Genomic DNA, 19,755 nt, shown 5'->3' with positions numbered 1-19,755 from the left:
ATCAAACTATTACACAAGTAAGATATGTGTGATTAGAACTTTTTTTCGATTTCTAGTCTAGTGAATATATACAAGCAATGTAACAGAATTTTAGCGGGAGAAATTTTTTTTAAAAAACCCCCAATTATACATTTCTTTTTCAACTTCTTTACAGTAACAAACATCAATCTTTTAATACTACTTCTCTTTCTCTGCCTCTGGCAATATTTTTCAATTATTATTGTCTTCAAGCTTGTGAGGTTAACTCAGTTTCATGGCAGCAAATGATGTAGCCACGTCCATTGCATCATCTACATGTGACAAACCGGTTGCCTGGCGACACAAAACACACGTAATTTCATCAACAAAGCAACACAAACAACTCCTCAATGCATGCACCAAAGATAAAAGAAAAAGCCTAATAAATAAGAATAAGTAGATCGTTAGACTGTGAGACGTGTATAATACTTTTTAGTTAAAATGTTTGTAATACTTTTTATGGGTGTATAAAAAAGTATTACATTTTAACTAAAAAAAATACTATACGTTTCAGGTGAGACAATCTCACACGGAACTTACTCTATAAATAAAATAGGAAGGCACTATTTCACGGAGATGGCAATATTACATTTATCCGACATCTTATGCAGAAAAGTAATAATAATAGGTCGTAGAAGAGGTAAACCAAGGTTAAAGTATTCTAACACTGACCTGCCCTTGAGCAAGACCACTTTTTCCTCCTCCGCCCTTACCTCCTAAGGGCTTCAAAGCCGCATCCAGCCAATCTTTTACATTCAATTGATGGCAACTGTCACTTTTTTCAGGCACGCCCGCACACACTAAAACCTTGTTTGCTGCTTCGTCTGTGCTAAATATCAGAACTGGCATCCCCTGAAAACATCCAGAGAAGTCAAATGACACACTTTAGAGACAATGTTAGCTTGTGATTAATAAAAACAGGAAGCTTCTAGTAACCTTCTGTTCCATGACTTTAACAACTGCTTCACGAACAGCAGATGTGTCCAAACCAACACTGACACGCAAGACACAGTAAGTCTTTCCATGAGAAGTAGCAACTTCCGACATTTCTGAAGCAGCTTTCAGAACCTTTTGAGAGTTCTCTAATGCAATCTTCTTTTTCGCTTGTATCACTTGAGTCTGAGAATAAGATCCATCAAAAACCAGTACGGAGTACAATTTTATTTTATTTGGTTGTCTAATTCACTTTTGGACATAATACAAGAACAAGGACACATGTACCTGAAGCTTTGAGAGTTCTTTCTTGAGATCAGCTTTCTTGACTGCAGGAATATGTGCCCTCTCCACCAAAGCATTTAGAGAAGTCACTTTCTGAAATCACATGAAGGGAATATGGCTAAGTTACACATCCAAAATTCAACGATATAAGGTCATCATGCAGAACAAAGACAGTAGCAGCAACAATCTGCACTTTTTTTCTTTTTTCTTTTTTTAATCTTTCCTATTGCCAAGAGTCTCAGCACAAGCTCTTGGGATGGGACTAACCTGGGATTCTACTTCAAATGAATATATAACCAAACATCACAAAAACTGTAGTAACACACCTCTCAGAGCTGGAGCAAATACACATAGCTATGGAGCTATATTCCTTCCTACAGGAAAGTTTTTTTTTAAAAAAGGCTAATAAACAAACCTCTTCTAGCAAACTTTCTTCAGCAGTTGATGCCTCCTTTACTTTCTGCTCAAGGGAGGATGCTAGCTCCATGGCCTCAAAAGCACGAATTGTTGTAACAGCAGTAACTCTACGAACCCCCTTTGCAATTCCCTCCTCGGAAATGAGACTAAATGCCTTGGCTTCACGTGTATTTGAAATATGCGTCCCTACACAGCCACAAATTGCCAATGTCATAGTCCATTACATGCATCAACATTGCTTTAAAGATGCTGCCTATTGAGGGATTTAAAGATCTTTTTGTTCATAACCTTTACTTTTGATTACAAGGGTTTACTAATAATGATCTTCCTTTAGCCCTTATCTAGATAGACTCAATAGACGTAACGTGCACACACACCAATTAGGGGTATTAGTGTATTACAATTTGCAGGAAATTTATAAAATAAATAAAAAGAAGAAACATACCACCACAGAGTTCTGCAGATATTGATAACCATTCATCATTTTCTGGATTAGTAAGGAGATCTTCTACATTCCTACCAATCGCAACAACCCGAACAGGATCAGGATAAACCTGTAGTTCCAACCAGATCAGAGACAAGAGATTAAGAACAAAATAGAAGAATAATTCTAAAGGAATTTCATACATATATTTTTAATGTCTAGATAAAATGTTAAAAAAAAAATCTTTTTAAACAAATTATGAAAGAGTAAAGACCAGAGTAGAAGCTCACTTCCCCAAAAACAGCACGAAGACCTTTGATACGCTTTGCATCAGTCAGCGTTGCCTCCTTTGAGAACACATCCAATTCAGCCTTAATTTGCTCATTGACAATGGACTCAATTTTTCTCAGCTCTTCATCTTTCACAGGCTTTCCTGTTCAAACAGGAAAACATTAGTCTACTCTTTTAACAAAATGCTGCACCTATTACATACAGAGTAATCAACTTACCATGAGAAAAATCATATCTTAACTTTTCTGGAAGAACGATGGAGCCTTTTTGGTCAACATGATTACCGAGTACTTCCTGCATTAAAGATAAAATGCTTTACGCCATAACACACTACATATGAGGAAAAAGTGGTGTTATGATCAGCCTTGTCCATTAATGAACTTACCCTTAGTGCAAAATTTAACATGTGTGTACAGGTATGGTTTGGTGCAATGAGAGTACGCCTGTCATAATCTACCTGCAATATGAGTACATTGTCAATATCCATGGGAATAAATGTAGTCAGTAATGCATGGGCAAAGTTGATGGCTAAGAAGTATGAACATCACCTTACAGATCACTTTATCACCGACACAGAATTTACTATCATCTCCATTGAAAGAACCTATATGAAGAACAAACCCCCCATATATTTGAACATTGTGTACTTGAAATGATCCAGCAGTGCTTTCAAGAGATCCAGTATCGTATATCTACAGTTGCAGAATGCATCAGATCCAAACTATATATTCCAAGGAAAAGGTAATGAAAAAATGGATCAGGAACAAAAATAATTTACTAAACTGAAAGAGTAAATATATACTCAAGAATAGGGAAAACTTTTGCACAATATTTATCCTAAGCTCATTTTCTGAAAGTGTCATTTTCTAGTTCAAAAACATATATGGAGTACTAAATTGTTACAAGTGATCTCAGGCTCTCAGCATTGGCTTACGAAGACAATCATTGTCTACTGTTTCCAAGTAGCAGTCAGCCAGTCAGATTATTTTTTTTAATAAGTAATAGTTGGCATCGTTAGTTTCCAGTCATGTTCTGACCACAGAAACTCAGAAGGTAATAATTCATTGTTTAGGTTAAGTCAGATCATTTTCCAACCATCTAAATAAGTTCTTACCTGACCACCTTGCTCAGCATAAAAACTTGTGCTTTCAAGAATAATTGCAACTTCATCACCAGCACTTGCACTTCCCAAGAACTCAGATCCCGTGTAAATAGCTTTTATCTCAGTCTCATGATCCTGAAATCATCAGATAACTAATGAGTTTAAGAAGCAATATATAAACACTGCATTTGATGTAAATTTCTGGGGCCTCGACATGAATATACACAAAAAGGAAATCCCACATGCTGCCCCACCAGGGAGGGAGGTGCTCTCCTATGCCCTATGTTAGAATGCCTTTCACTTACATCCATCTTTAAGGAGTTAAGTGGCCTTAAGCAAACAAACCTGAAACCAAGTAAACTTAAAAATATCATTCGTCACTGCAATCCCTTTCTTGTGCAATGCAGCTGTTGCATCAGCATCCATAACAATAGCACCACTAGTATTCTGTCAAAAAAAAAAAAAAAAAAAAAATTATTAAAAAAAAAACGTTTTCAGGGTTTCTATCACTAGACATACATTAATACTTTTTTTTTGAATGCAGACATACATTAATACAAGTTAAATACAAATATCAAGAACTAGACCAACAGCCAGAACCTTATTCTGAGCACTTCTCGATCTCTCCCGAGCAGAATCCATTGCAACATTAAAACCTTCAATATCAACCATCAAACCTCTTTCTTCTGCCATTAACTGGAACCAAAAAAAAAAAGGGAAAGAATAATCAGTTTTGTCTTCAATAGAACAAAGTACAGAGTATATACAAAAAGCTTCATGAAACAGTTCACCAGAAACCTGGGTCAGATCTAAGGGGAAGCCATAAGTGTCCCACAAGACAAATGCATCCTGCACAAGACAAGTGTAAAGTAATAAAAGCATATTTTAAAACACTAAATATTGATAGAAAGTAGTGCTTTGGGAAATTCAGGAGAATTTAACCCTGCAAAAGAAAACCTGAAAATAGAAGTGCTTAGCCATTTGGTTATCTGAATTAGCCTATTAGTGATGACCTGATCTACAAAACTAAAAGAATATAACTTTTTTATTGGAGAAGCAGAAATGCAACAAAGCAAACTAGAACTTCATCCTTGATGTAATCACATAAAGATTAAGAAAAAGCCCAAGAATAGATATAAGACTGATATTGGTTCCCTTCTAAATGAATTATTACTATCCACCCATACAAAATACACATCGTCATACTCATAGAACTGTGTAATTTACAGGTTACAAATCCAAATAAAAACAATAAAATTTAAAGAAAACCATTAATTGGGCCTAACACATAGAGTTAAATGGACTCAAAAGATCCTTGAGACCAATTAGTAGAATATGTTAAAAGGAACCTTCCCTATTTGATCTAGTGGTCTGCCTGCATTTGATATTGCTATCTCTGGTCATGTAATGATGATCTCTTACTGTCTTACAATGTTGACCACACATTTGAATATTTGATCAGTTGTGACCTCAAAATATAAGAGTAAGACATGTACTATGATATAGGAATATAGACATCAGGTATCTGAAAAGCAGTGTCATTTAGAACTTTGAAGAAGATAGCAATAACAATTTGTTGCTCTTAGAAACATCTTAGCTATGCTGCCCACATAGCCAATGTTAACTAGTGCTTAAATCAGTATTCTCTTGGGTTTTAAACAGCTCATAGGATGAGAAGTGAAAATTAGTTATTAAAACATGAGAAAAGCAATTAACTCTAGTGAAACTAGAGCCACAGAAGATAAGTCTTATATATGCAAAATAAATATGAGATAACCAGGCACCAGAAATTGAGTAAAATGTAACTTGGACTAAAGGACTTGCCTGGCCACTAAATAGCTTCCCCTGAACATCTTGAGCAGCTTTCTTAAATTTCTCAATTCCCTAGTACCAAAGAAATTGAATACTTTAAGGCAACAGATAGCTACAAACCATCACTGATACCTAAACTGTCCTAAACAACTAATAAATTTGATTGACACAAATAATAAGAATGATGAACAACCTTTTTCATTTAACAAATACAAATTGAGCAAAATACTAATGAGCAGAAATAAGGCATTAAGCTACATCATAACTCAACAACTATAAGTCTATAACAGTAATTTGTACAAGCTTTAATTTCAGTCTTCCATAACTCCAAACCAAAGATCATTATAGGCATATAACAGACCGAAATACGCTAGATCCTCTATCTGCATATGTTCAGTCTGCCTAAATTGTGTGTTGCTAAATACCGACAAAAACATAATCTGCTATTGCATTTGAATATAGAATGAATCAGAGAGACATTGAAATGAGTACATGTGTCACAAAATAGACATAGTTAGCACAAACAAATTTAAAGTCATTAAAAAAAAATTGTTCATTTCCCAAGATAAGAACCTCACATGAAGCAAAGTCTTGCCAAAGCTGGTTTCTTCGGCAGCAATTGTATCCCTTATGTGTGCTTCATGTTGCTTCAGCTCTGGAAAGACATCATCCATCACATCCACTACCACTGTTACCAGTCTACATCAATGCATTATTCATTAAAAATTAAATCATATGTACATAATATATAGTAATTTATTATAAATGTCAAATAAGAGTAACGTAGAGTGCTTATATCTGAAGTCTGGATGAAAGTTGATAAATAGTCCAATAAAATGGAGTTCAAGCAATTAGGATATATAAGAGGAAGCTAGTTATTCCTACCTGTTGAAGAAACCTTGTTCAACTTTAAGAACCTCCGTACCATAACGCACTGCACGTCGAAGGATGCGCCTTAGGACATATTCCCGGCCCTCATTACCTGCAGGTCTAGGAGGATTAAGAATGAAATTGACTAAAAAAGTTGTAAAAGGGAGCAAGCACAGTAGGCAAAAAGAACAGGCACCTTAATTGATCAAAAGATCATCACAGATTACACACCAATTACAACTTATGGGCATCTTCTTTTCTATCTGAGTTTATTATCCAATTAAAATTAACTTAGCCCCCTAAAGCAGGATTACTAAGTTAATTCTTTGAACAAAATTATAGGCATATCAAGTTCCATAGGAGCCAGAGTAACCAACAGATGGTGAACAAATTGGCTACAAAGGAAGTGTTATATTCTATTAGTTCCCTAAAAATATGGAAACAGTTTCATGATTCACAAAGCCACAAACTAAGCACACCTGAAAACAACAAAATTTTGCATTAACTAAAATGTCAAAATCATTAAAGACCACTTATAATGTATTCTACCTGGACAAGAACCATCAGCAATAGCAAAAGAAAGAGTTCGGATGTGATCAGCTACAACTCTATAAGCCATGTCAATTTTGTCAACATCGTCAGACCCAACTTTGCCAGAGTATGGCCGAGCCCCAGTTGTCTATAAAAATGGAAATGTTAAATTAATCATAACAGTAATTGCAAAAACATGGACTGCCGAAATTAAATAATCCAGTAATTTAAGTTTTGCTGGTTACAAAGTTTGAAAGAAGTGGAAATTATTTTAGGGATAAGTGTTAAATAAGCCATCAAAGTAGTCAGAGAATATTGCAATTGAGCCCCTTAAGTTTAAAAATAATAATAAAATAAAAATAAAAAATAAAAAAACTCCATTCAGATTTCAGGCCCCAAAAGTAGGCAAAAAAGTGCAATTGATTCATTTAGTAGGTTAATAGGTAAAAGCTGAGTTGACAATAAATTAATGTTAGGTTGGATTCTTTGTGTATTTTTTTTAAAAAAAATGGCATTGATTTGACATTTGATGTGTTAATTTAGTTGACTAGGATCTTTTTAAAATATTTTTAAATTTTTTTTTATAAAATAAATAAATAAATAAAAAGTAAAGTAAAAACAATTGTTGGACAGAGGCCGACGAAGACAACCTTGTCCGGTTGTCAAGCTTATCATCCCAAATTTAGCATTAATTTACCACCAATTCAGCTTTTACCTGTTGTTAACTTGCTGAATGAGTCAATTGCACTTTTTTGTTCACTTGTGGGTCTGAATGAAGCTTTTTTTTTACTTAAAGGGCTCACTTGCACTATTTTGACTACTTTGAAGGTGTATTTGACACTTAAGTCATTAATTTAATATACAAAGGATGTCTACAACAGGTTGAACCCAATAAGTAGACCAAACAGCAAGATTGATCACTCAGACACTACTTCAAGCCCACCATTCAGAATCTCATAATATTAATCAAAAGAATATTTAAAGAAAATAACTGGTTGCACTTTCCAATAAAACCATTATTTACTGTACCTTTTGTATGGCATCAAATATGGGAAGGAAAACATCAGTGTCATAATTGCTCATCTTGTTCTGGAGTATAGAAGTTAGTCTTTCAAAACCCATTCCAGTGTCAACATGTTTAGCAGGAAGAGGTTTCAACGAGCCATCAGCTTCCCTGTTAAACTGTGGAAGACAAGTTTAGAAGACTGAAGTAATTTATTTGAAATTAAATGTGTGCATTATTGAACTATTGCCACCTGAATGAAGACAAGATTCCATATTTCAATCACAGTAGGGTCATCATTATTAATGAACGATGCAGCATCACGGTTTCCAATTCTATCAAAGTGAATCTCTGTGCAAGGTCCACAAGGTCCAGTATCTCCCATCTCCCAGAAGTTGTCCTGCATAAAGTTGAGCAAGGGCATTTAACATATAGAAAAATGCCATTATTATTATTATTTAACAAGACCAAAAAAATATAAAAGCTGAGATGAAAGTGTACTTTGCAACCAAAAGGCAAAACACGTTCAGGGGGAAGAAACTTGAGCCAGAGTTCTTTAGCCTCAGTGTCAGCTGGAAGACCAGACTTCTCATCGCCCCCAAAATAAGTGGCATAAAACCGATCAGCAGGCAGCTTATATACCTGTACAGCAATCAATCAAATTCAGAGAAATGTGGATAAAAGTAAGGAATTTCAGGTTTAATAGACACTAAAGCAGGAGATAATATGCCTCTGTGAGAAGTTCCCAAGCCCATTGAATGGCCTCTGTTTTGAAATAATCTCCGAAAGACCAATTACCAAGCATCTCAAAGAAGGTATGGTGATAAGTGTCCTTGCCAACATCATCAAGATCATTATGTTTCCCACCAGCTCTGATGCACTTCTGCGTATCACATGCGCGCTTCATTTTCCCCAATTCAGTGTTTGGATCCACAGTTCCTAAAAAGATAGGCTTGAACTGATTCATGCCTAAATTTCATAACCAAAAGTTAGTGGTTTTCTGTGTATCAAAAGTGTCCGGAATAAATAAATACATAATTGGACATAGCTGCAAGCTCACTGACTGAAAAATAGGGATTGAAAAGCGCAAAATAAAACACAGACACAGAGAACGTCAGAAATGAACCTGCATTGGCAAAGAGGAGGGTCGGGTCATTGTGAGGAACAACGGGGCTGGACTGGACACATTTGTGATCCTTGCTTTCGAAGAACTGGAGGAAAGTATCCCGGACCTTTCTGGCTGGCCACTCCAATCCCGCCGCCGTCAGCTGAGAGCTCATCGTTGGAACTGGAGTCAACGCAGACGCAGAGAAACGTCGCCGGAAAATACTACCTACTGCCGGAGCTTCCTCCTCCGCCACCGCCGCCGCCGCGGCGCAGTAAGAGGAAGAAGGAGGCGGTGGTTTGCGCCAATTTACCGGGAAAAACAGAGCACAGCGGATGTAACTACTGCCTGCTCTCGTATAAATCCTCATTCATGATTCATCTCACGGACTTCTTACGCTAACGTGATTTATGTTCTTAAATTTTTAGAATTTTTAACACGTGAACTTGATATTATTTTTACATTTAACTCTTTATTTTAAAATTCTTGCTCCCCTATAATGATAATTGTTAATTGTTAATGTTAATTTAACTAAAAAAAAATTAAGTGACGAGGAAAATATGCAGCTAATATATGAAGATATGCACCTATAATTTTATTTTTGTGTAATAATTTACAAATCACACATGAGAAGTAATTATAACATTTTTTTAACATTAGTATAATACTTAAGTATTAAATTTTGGTTATTTCTTGAGTAAATAGTAAATTGTAGAAGTACTACAAACAACAACAAAAATAATAAAAACAATATTATTAATTTTTGAATTATTAGTCTTTATTAATTTAATTATTATGTAAAAATAGCCGTTAATAAGCATGTGTTTAAGAGGTTACATGTTAATTTTAGGTTAATCTTCGACACCATAAAAATAAATAAATAAAAAGAGATAGAAGGAAATAGTAAATTGTAGAAGTACTACAAACAACAACAAAAATAATAAAAACAATATTATTAATTTTTGAATTATTAGTCTTTATTAATTTAATTATTATGTAAAAATAGCCGTTAATAAGCATGTGTTTAAGAGGTTACATGTTAATTTTAGGTTAATCTTCGACACCATAAAAATAAATAAATAAAAAGAGATAGAAGGTAATACTACTCTCTTTTTTCTTTCATTTAAGAGAGTATATTTTACAATATAATCAATGTTGTAAAAATTAGCCTACATGGGTAGCTCAACTGGTCATAGAGGTGAAACTTTAGAAGAATGACTAAGGATCGAGTCTCACCAGCGGCAGTGTGGTCTAGCCTCTGTGATTTACAATCGCAGAAGAATGACCAAGGATCGAGTCTCACCAGCGGCAGTGTGGTCTAGCCTCTGTGATTTACAACCGCCCTGTCGGGGAATGAGTCATTTTTGGTTGCATTCTAGAAAACTGTTTTTGTGTGTTTGGTTCATTTTCTGGAAAATGAGTAAAATTGTATAATTAAACATTTTAATTATTTTATTTAGAATATTACAACATGTATAATAATATATAATAATATAATAATAATTTTAAATATAATAAAAAAATAACTAATAATATATCAAAAATATTATGGTGGTGGTGGTGGTGTAGTGGTAGTGGTGTTATTTGTTATATAATAATAATAATAATAATAATAATAATAATAATAATAATAATAATAACTGGTGGTGGTATGACGGTGGTGGCAGTGGTTGCGGTGATATGGTGGTGGTGGCGGCGACAGTGGTTGCGGTGGTATGGTGGTGGTGGTGGCAGCGGTGGTATGGTCGTGGTGGTGGCGGTGGTGCTACGGTGGTGGTGTGGTGGTGGTGCGGTTGTATGGTGGCGGCGGCGGCGGCGGTGGTATGGTGGTGGTGGTGGCGGCAACGGTGGTTGCGGTGGTGGCGGCGACGGTGGTGGTGGTAGTGGTGGTGGTGTGGCGGTGATTGCGGTGGTATGGTGGTGGCGGCGGCGGCGGCGGTGGTATGGTGGTGGTGGTGGCGGCGACGGTGGTTGCGGTGGTATGGTGGTGGTGGCGGCGGCGGCGGTGGTGGTGTGGTGGCAATGGTATGGTGGCGGTGGCGGTGGCAGTGGTTGCGGTGGTATGGTCATGGTGGTGGTGGTGGCGGTGGTATGGTGGTGGTGGCGGCGGCGACGATGGTTACGGTGGTATGTGGTGGCAGCGATGGTGGTATGGTGTTGATGGTGTTGGTGGTGGTAGTGGTTGCGGTGGTATGGTATTGGTGGTGGTGTGGTGGCGGTGGTTGCGGTGGTATAGTGGTGGTGGCGACGGCAGTAGTGGTGGTGATGGTGGTGATGGTGGTAGTGAGGTGGTGGTGGTATGGTGTTGATGATGTTGGTGGTAGTGTGATGTTGGTGTAAAAGTTGGAAAATGACTTCCCCCAAAAAAAAGGGAAGTCATTTTCCTCCAAAACAAGCCTATTTTTCAAAGTCAACGGAAAATGATTTTCGGTGACTTGATTTTCCAGGCACATCCAAACAATGGAAACTTGGAAAATGATTTCCAGAACTCATTTTTCAGGTTTCCAAACACACCCTAAGAGAATAATAGGATATTTGGTGCTTGACCCGACCCGAGTGAATAATCTCTGCTTGCTTCGAGAGGCACCTGGGTTATCTTAAAATTATTTCTCACAAAGAAAACTCATTTACCACTTGAGCTGTCCCGTTAGATTTTTTTTTGAGTATTATATATGATTGAGCATTTGTATTTTTTAAGATTAATATTTATTATTTGCTAGAGTTTAAAAAACCTATTTAGTTAGGCACAATAGGTGCCTGGCAATTTTTAAATCTTAATTCGTTTTTTTTTTTAATGCTACTGACTCTATTACAATGTAGTATTTGTTCATATACTTTCTCAACCTACGCCTCCACTGAGGCTCGAACTCACAATCTTCTGAATGGAAGTCCAACTCGGGTATCATTAGACCAAAGAAAGCTAGATAATTGTTGAAGATCATGAACAACCAGCGATTCATTGAGTAGGAAAACGGGAGAGCGCGCGCAGAGAGATAGGTAGATGGATAGTTATGCTGTGGGCTCGTGCCCAGCGTGCTTCATGGGCACGGATAACGGTGCCGTCAGGCACCGTTATCTTCCCTCTTTTTTTTTTTTTTTTTTTAAATTTAATTTCAGACCGCTTCGTTATAGGAGCATATATTCACAGCTTTGTGTTCATAATTTCATAACTGTACATTCATAATTCCATAACTGTACATTCATAATTCTATAACTGTACATTCATAATTCTATAACTGTACATTCATAATTCAATAACTGTAAATTCATAATTTTCGAAGCTCTATGTTCATAATTGTAAGTTCATAATGTCAGAGTTCTATGTTTATAATTCCATAACTGTACATTCATAATTCCATAACTGTACATTCATAATTCCATTACTGTACATTCATAATTCCATAACTGTACATGCATAATTCCATACTGTATATTCATAATTCCATACCGAACATTCATAATTTTTGAAGCTCTATGTTCATAATTGTAAGTTCATAATTCCATAACTATACATTCATAATTCTATAACTGTACATTCATAATGTCATAACTGTATATTCATAATTTCATAACGAATATGCCGTTAACGCCGTTAACGGCGTTTCGAACAATTTTTTTTTTTATAGTTAAAACAGCGTCGTTTTCACGGAAAACGACGCTGTTTTAGCACCGTGCGCATAGCATAATTTGCCTAGGTAGATTGATGATTGAGACTTTAGTGATGATGCTTTTCATTTGAATTTGAGGGTTTATAATTAAGATTAATAGTACTGGGTCCCCAAAAAGAGCCATTGTAATTTGTTTAGACGAAAAAATGTTCATCCACCACCCACACGGACATTAACTGTAGAAATTGGGCTGGCCGCAAGCTTTGATGGGCTCTTTAGTCATTCTTGACTGGGCCGTTTTGTTTTTTTATAATCATTTAATTAACAGTCAGGTTATGGCTATGTTTAGTGCAAATTATATCGTGATGGATGTCTCATTAAGAAAATGTGTCATTTTTGTAAAATGTAAAGTGAAAAAAAAAAAAAAAAAAAAAAAGAGAGAGAGTGAGAATTGAGAAACATATTTGATTTGAAAAATTCTATATGGAGTAAAAATTTCTATTTTTTTTTTTTTTTTGAAAGCTACTGGTTCTAATTTGAGAATACATTTAACAAAATTATGTCAAACTATATCCAAATTTCGTGTATAAAGATTACAATTTATGCTATTTGCATACATTCAATTAAACTGATATCTTGTTTAAGGTTGTTTTAAAACCACTTATACTATTACATAATTTACATACTTAATGTTCACGATTTACATTTTATAAAATTATATACTCAATGTTCACGATTTAAATTTTATAAAATTGTAAATGAGCATCATGGCATAAGTAAAAGGGAACGAGGAGGCAAGCCCCCCATCTTCCGCATATCTTGCTCATCGTATATAAACTATGTATTTTTTACTTGAATTCACAAGGTAGAACCGAGTTGACATAATAATTTGCAACTATTTCCTAATTAGTTATTTTTCCAGATTTTTTTTTGACACGCAAACTAAAGTACGTATGCATGTATACAAAATATCACATTAATCTTAAAGAGAAAATGAAGGCTATTGATTACTTCAATAAAATATGGTAAAAATTTCATGGCTAGCATAGAGAAGGGGCAACCGCCCTACTTGGGAACCCAATCCAACCTCTACACCCTCAATCATTCTTCAAAACTTTCCATCATCGTTGACCTCAGCTTTCTATTTCATATAATAATTCCTAGGCTTTAGGCTTTAATAGATAGGAACAAGTAGGGATTACATAATAATTGAGGTGAAATAAAGATCGACGGCTTAAAAGGTACCACAGTTGCCGTCTAACATCATCAGAAAAGGAACAAAAAATCTGGGAGGGGGTGGGGTAGTTGTCCGAAATATTTTTTGATAATAAGCATCAGATAAACACAGACACAAACACAAATATTGGTCTTAGATACATTCATACATAGAACATAACAACGAAACATTGGCAGCATACATAGGCTCCAGAATTACTGAACACAAAAGATGTACGATTGATGGGTCCATACTCTTCATTTCTCAAGTTAACAAGGTAAGTTAGGAGTTGGCTGGTGCCATATGATTCAAGCGGAAAGCACCTTCATTGTTCTTGTGCACTTCAACGCTGAACTTTTCCTCTTTCTCTCCCCTCTTCGTTTTGATAAGCATATGAACCTTTGCAGAATCATCAATAACCTGTTGCATCAGTTTAAAAATTTAGTTGAAGGTTCCATAGAATGATATTCTGAAATCTAAAGGAGACGATTTATAATTCAGGGTTATAGCCTACAATTGGCTAAGGAGTGCACTTAAGTTAGTGAAACACGTCACAGCATAATAGGATATGTTCTACCACAATTTGTGAAGTCCATGTAATGCCAGTAAAGAAGAATAAAAGCAGTCTCAAATATTTTCTTCAATGACAGACTGGTACAGTACACCAACTTAAAAGTTAATAACAGAGATCCTTTTAATATTTAGTTTAGACTTTAGATACAAAAGATCATCTTCCTCCAATTAGTGCAAGGTGGATCCGGGTCCAAAATACACAATTTAATACGGAATGTTCACAAGTATACTGAATGTTAACAATTTACATACTGAATGGTCACAATTTAAATTGTGACCATTCAGTATGTAAATTGTGAACACGTAAATTGTGATGGATCCCCCTTCCGCGGGTCCATGGTATAACCATTGAGTTCTCACCTTTAAGATAATCTAAGCTTAGGGGCTAAGCATAGAACAAATCAGTTTATTGTAACAGTACATGGGAAATTTCACTATGTAATTGCAAATCATAATAATGCAAAGATTCAAGAATATGCGGCATAGATTATCCATGTGATCTTTTAAATTGCAGAGGAAATGAATGATGGAATACCTCAGCATTAGCATGAACTATCTCTTGAAGCTCATAAGGAAGTAGCGAATTGGACCTTTGTTGGATAGTCTTAACTGCATGCTCTGCAGCTTCTTGGACTACTGGATCATTGACTGGAACTGATTTCAGACCTGTGTTTGGGCAGTCTGATATGCAAAAGCAAATTTTGAAAAACACAACATTATTAATTGGGGTCAGAAGACAGGAACACAGTACATGAAAAGAGATGTAAGCACTACAACTGCAGAAAAAACTTGGACATCTGCTGGAATAGTTAGAAATTTTATTTATTCATTTAGCATTGCCTCTCTGCTAACTTCAGTTTTCCCACTCAAAATAACTAAACATTTTACCAGAAGTGTATAATCAAGAAAATTAAGTCAAATTACGGTGGCCACCAGACATAGTTATCAATTAAGTAACTCAATGGAAATGGGCAATTGTAGAGATCAAAATACAGGAAATGAAAGCAAATTCATAGAAAATCACAAGTTCACAACTAAATTTGGATAGAAGTGATATGAAAGTGCTCCATAAATTTAGAGAAATGAATGAAAGACCTCCTATTTAGAACATAGTTAACTACCTCTCTTGGCACCCAGATCAGATGAAGTAAGGGTGGGAATATCTTCAATATGATTAAATCCTTGTAGTTCCTTGAAGTTCATCCAGGGCTTGAGCCAGACCTTAGCCTCGTAAAGTTTCCTCTTTCCAGCGTCAATCACTTCAAGAGTAAGATGGTGTAATTTTCCAGCAACAACTTGCTCCTCTGACTTCACCACTCTCACCAACTCAATCATCGCATTCTGCAAATGAAACCCCAAATCAATCAGCATTGATCGTCATAATTCTAGAAACCCTAAGTAAAGTGCACACACTGAAGGAAGGAAAGTTACAGAGAAATCAAACTGAAAAAAATAATAATAATAATGAAATACCTCCTTCTTGTTATGCTCCTCGACGGCGAATCGCGCGATGCTGTCAATCTCGACGCTGTTCTCCGCAGAGGCAGAATCGCTAATTCCTCCCAGGGTCGTAGTAGCCATTCGAATCAGGTTATCTTCTCTCTCCCCTCCCCCGCCGCAAAAGCCTGCCGCCTCTTGCGGGTGACCCCCGGAATAGGACTGTAAAGTTACCGACGGGAAGAAAACGAGAGTAATCAGAAAATATGCGAAGTAGAAGAACCGAACTCTCATGTCATATACTCTTGCCTATCGAGTCTGCGCGTAACTTTATACTATATGCTTCCTTACCATATAAGTATCATTTCCTTCTTCGCTAAGCACGCAGAACAGAATATGATGCTACCCTCCGTCTCCCCCACCCCCCCCCCCCCCCCTTTTTTTATTATTATTATTATTATATTTTCACGATCTTGATTTTGGTTCTGATTCGACACGCGTCCTATATTGCGGAGCGGCCGACACGTGTCCATCCAGCGTGTTGGTTCGGCTTATCGTTTAAGGTTACGAATTCTAGGGGCATGACGTTTTAATTTTATCCATATCTGAACAATATAATATTGTTTCGTGAGGTGAAACTCTAAAAATGATTTTACTCGTCTTTGAGGTTAATCAGTTTGTACTTTAGTATATGTCTAAATCACATAAAATAGTGTGAGTTTCGTTGTGTTCTAAACTAGTCATTTTGTATTTAGTAGACCACATGATGAAACTATATATACTATATAGTTGGTTCAATATAATTGAATTAATTCAAGTGGAAAAATCTAGTCGAGGGAAAAAGAATACATGATATAATTCAAAAGAGTTAATTCCATTAAAAGTCTATTGTTTTTTGTGGCAATTTCAAATTTAGTCACAGACTATTATTTTTTACATTTAACATCCCTGACTATTATTTTTAAACATTTTTAGTATTCTCATGACTTTTCATATTTTTAGTAAGGACATTTTTATTTTTTCATATTTTCCTTTTGTTATTTTTCGATTTCAACTGATTTAATTGGTTTAGAACTTTACTAAAAATCAATTGAAAAATATAGTTACTAAAAATTAGAGGTTACCTAAAATTTTAAACCAATTAATTAAACCGAAAAAATAACAAAACAAAAATATAAAAAGTCAAAAATGCCATTACCGAAAATATGAAAAGTCATGAAAAGTACTAAAAGTGTTCAAAAAATAATAATTTAGAATGTTAAATGACAAAAATTATTGTTTGGAACTAAATTTAGAATTTCTACCAAAGACAAAGGTCTCTGGTGGAATTAAGGGTGTGTTTGGTTGGTGGGTTTTGCCCATAGGAATGGATATGAAAGTGATTGTTGTTGTTTGGTTGATAAGTTTTTAGAACACTACTATGGGTTTCGAATAACCCATCAATTGAAAAACTCATACCCAAATAAAATAAGTGTTTCATTCCTTTATTCATTCTCAAGCACTACTATTAGTAACCATTTACATTCCACCCTACTACCAAATATGTTAAATACTTTCATCAAAACTCATTACCATTACCAAGTATTTGATACCCATTTCGATTCCGATTCCTATGTGCGAACCAAACACAAGGGTGTGTTTGGTTGGTGGGTTTTGCCCATAGGAATGGGTATGAAAGTGATTATTGTCGTTTGGTTGATAGGTTTTCAGAACACTACTATGGGTTTCAAATACCCCATCAATTGAAAAACTCATACCCAAATAAAATAAGGGTTTCATTCCCTTATTCATTCTCAAGCACTACTATTACTAACCATCCCCCTTCCATCCTACTACCAAACATGTTAAATATTTTCACCAAAACCGATTACCATTACCAAGTATTTGATACCCATTCCGATTCCGATTCCTATGTGCGAACCAAACACACCCTAAAATGTTACTTGAGTAGCACGGATTTATTAATTTATCATTAAATTAAGGGTATGTTTGGTTCGCACATAGGAATCAGAATCAGAATGTGTATCAAATACTTGGTAATGGTAATGAGTTTTGGTAAAAGTATTTAACATGTTTGGTAGTATAGTGGAATGAGAATGGTTACTAATAGTAGTGCTTGAGAATGAATAAGGGAATGAAACCCATATATTATTTGGATATGGATTTTTCAATTGATGGGGGTATTCGAAACATATAGTAGTGTTCTAAAATCATATCTACCAAACAACAATAATCACTTTCATACACATTCCTATGGGCAAAACCCACCAACCAAACACACCCTAACTTCAATTGTCAAATGAAAACCTCATCCCCACGCTTTCTTCCAATTTATAAATGACGCGAGAGGGAAGCCAAAATCTATTTACGGGGGCCGCAGCGGTGGCCGCGGTATGCCGGCAATAGAAAACTCTGCTAAAAAGGATTAGTAAATTATTAATTTATTATTATTTTAAGCTTGTTCAGCTGTAGTTTGAAGACTCGATATAATGATAATGATTATTATAATAACCAACATTTTGCAACTTTTTATTTAAATACAAATAAATGGTTAACTTTGTACGCAGTATACAATATCGCCAATACAATAAGTCTAAAACTTATATATATATATATATATATATATATATATATATATATATATATATATATATACACACACAAATTGACAATTAATGAGAATCGTGTAGTGTATGGTGCATTTCAAAATATTTTACAATGCATTAATAATTACTTGACGGTGCATCTGCACGTTCGCACCCGAAGTCTTGTCGGCACCTGATGATCCCTCAGCTCTCTCTCTCTCTCTCTCTCTCTCTATATATATATATATATATATATATATATATATATATATATATATATATATAAACAATTACTAAGAAGATTACTTTTATTGTTTGGTTGGTGAAAAAAAAAATTATTGTGAATACTAATTCTATTGTTTGTTTAGATTTGAAATTGTAAGGAATAATGAGTATAAAAACCTATATGCCCTTATAAATTAATAAGAGTAACATAATTAAGAAATAAAATAATGATAAAATAGATTCAAATCATATCACATTTTCTTCCCATCTTCCCTGAAAAACAAAATCCTTGGTCCAATGGAAATTCAAATTTGTTTTCCTTGGTCCAACTAAGGATTTTGTTTTCCTCAAATTTGAGGAATTCATTTTTCAAATGGAAAATGAATTCCATGAACCAAACACCAAAAAATAATATTTTCCTCCACGGTAAAACAAATATTTTCCTTTGGAAAACATTTTCCATGAACCAAACATCCTTTACGTTTAAAATGACGCACCTTCAGTGTTAAAAATGGCGCACCTTAAGTGTAGAACTTATGCACCTTAAGCTTTAAAAATATGCACCTCAAGCTTTACAATTACGCACCTTAAGCTTTCAACAATATGCAAAATTAGCATAATGCTGCTACGTTTCTTTTTTTTTTTTTTTGAAATTATGTTCATAAATGACTATGATTAATCCGCATGTTTTACCTGAGAGAGCTTTCGCACCTGATCCCTTATATATATATATATATATATATATATATATATATATATATATATATATATATATAGTTTACTTTTTAATAAGACAATAAAGCTCTTTATGGTTTTAGATCATTCAATTCATAAATATGCTTGACACCATTATGCCTTAAAAAAAAGCATATTTAGTATCCTAAAATTGGTGATCAAGTGGGTGGAACATAATTCCTATATCATAAGGTCATGAGTTAGATTATTGTCAACACATTCTTGATTGATATTGTTTCACATGATATTCATAGTGCAGTAACAAAGTTTTATCTCATGCATACTTTTAAGTAGTGGCGAGTTTCTTTTGTAACCCAAAATAAAAATGTAATCCAATAAAAAAAATTCAAATAATGTCACAACATAAAATGAACATTAAAAACTAAATTTGGTAACAAAATATAAAGAGTAATGACCAACGAGGTATCAATCGACTCACCAAATAAAAATATTCATAACTGTCCAATGAAACTGAGATCATCTAAGTTAAAAAAGAAAAAAAAATTATAACCAAATGAATATATGTATCTAACTACTTATTATATTTTTATAATTTAGAGGGAGACATCGTATGGATCCGTAATG

The 19,755-nt window shown here is 34.8% G+C and overlaps 2 protein-coding genes across 3 annotated transcripts; both read right to left on the bottom strand.

The window, feature by feature from the left end:
• Positions 1–13: 13 nt before the first annotated feature.
• LOC109189166 (alanine--tRNA ligase-like) lies at positions 14–9,169 on the bottom strand. Of its 2 annotated transcripts, XM_019339938.1 has the most exons (23): positions 8,813–9,169; positions 8,417–8,655; positions 8,188–8,328; positions 7,940–8,086; positions 7,713–7,865; positions 6,702–6,831; positions 6,168–6,264; positions 5,861–5,981; positions 5,295–5,354; positions 4,269–4,319; positions 4,071–4,166; positions 3,816–3,917; positions 3,483–3,605; positions 2,917–3,060; positions 2,754–2,825; positions 2,587–2,662; positions 2,368–2,510; positions 2,099–2,207; positions 1,652–1,839; positions 1,240–1,329; positions 955–1,137; positions 691–870; positions 14–312 (listed from the first exon to the last, which is right to left on the bottom strand). In XM_019339938.1, the coding sequence occupies exons 1-23, from the start codon at positions 9,159–9,161 to the stop codon at positions 241–243; spliced, it is 3,066 nt and encodes a 1,021-aa protein (XP_019195483.1). In that variant the 5' UTR covers positions 9,162–9,169; the 3' UTR covers positions 14–240. The 2 variants fall into 2 exon arrangements, with proteins under 2 accessions (XP_019195483.1, XP_019195484.1); XM_019339939.1 differs by lacking the exon at positions 3,816–3,917.
• Positions 9,170–13,597: 4,428 nt separating this feature from the next.
• Positions 13,598–16,009, bottom strand: LOC109189236 (cysteine proteinase inhibitor 6). The gene is made up of 4 exons (XM_019340047.1): positions 15,662–16,009; positions 15,310–15,529; positions 14,724–14,869; positions 13,598–14,035 (listed from the first exon to the last, which is right to left on the bottom strand). The coding sequence occupies exons 1-4, from the start codon at positions 15,917–15,919 to the stop codon at positions 13,898–13,900; spliced, it is 762 nt and encodes a 253-aa protein (XP_019195592.1). The 5' UTR covers positions 15,920–16,009; the 3' UTR covers positions 13,598–13,897.
• Between the last annotated feature and the right edge of the window lie 3,746 nt (positions 16,010–19,755).

This window comes from Ipomoea nil, unplaced genomic scaffold, assembly GCF_001879475.1.
Source record: "Ipomoea nil cultivar Tokyo-kokei standard unplaced genomic scaffold, Asagao_1.1 scaffold1509, whole genome shotgun sequence".
Classification (NCBI taxonomy): domain Eukaryota; kingdom Viridiplantae; phylum Streptophyta; class Magnoliopsida; order Solanales; family Convolvulaceae; genus Ipomoea; species Ipomoea nil.
The sequence above is the reverse complement of the archived record's forward strand: the minus strand, read 5'-3'. Positions and strand labels throughout refer to the sequence as shown.

What these genes read in the sequence shown, in the direction of transcription:
- LOC109189166 (XM_019339938.1), bottom strand. Translation starts at nt 9,161, where the DNA reads ATGAGGATTTATACGAGAGCAGGCAGTAGTTACATCCGCTGTGCTCTG. An exon ending in CTTGGGAACTTCTCACAGAG is followed by an intron (nt 8,329 to 8,416) that starts GCATATTATCTC and finishes ATTGCTGTACAG; the next exon opens with GTATATAAGCTGCCTGCTGA. An exon ending in GGAAGCTATTTAGTGGCCAG is followed by an intron (nt 4,320 to 5,294) that starts GCAAGTCCTTTA and finishes TGTCTTGTGCAG; the next exon opens with GATGCATTTGTCTTGTGGGA.
- LOC109189236 (XM_019340047.1), bottom strand. Translation starts at nt 15,919, where the DNA reads ATGAGAGTTCGGTTCTTCTACTTCGCATATTTTCTGATTACTCTCGTT. An exon ending in AGGAGCATAACAAGAAGGAG is followed by an intron (nt 15,530 to 15,661) that starts GTATTTCATTAT and finishes TTTCATTTGCAG; the next exon opens with AATGCGATGATTGAGTTGGT. An exon ending in TGATCTGGGTGCCAAGAGAG is followed by an intron (nt 14,870 to 15,309) that starts GTAGTTAACTAT and finishes TTTGCATATCAG; the next exon opens with ACTGCCCAAACACAGGTCTG.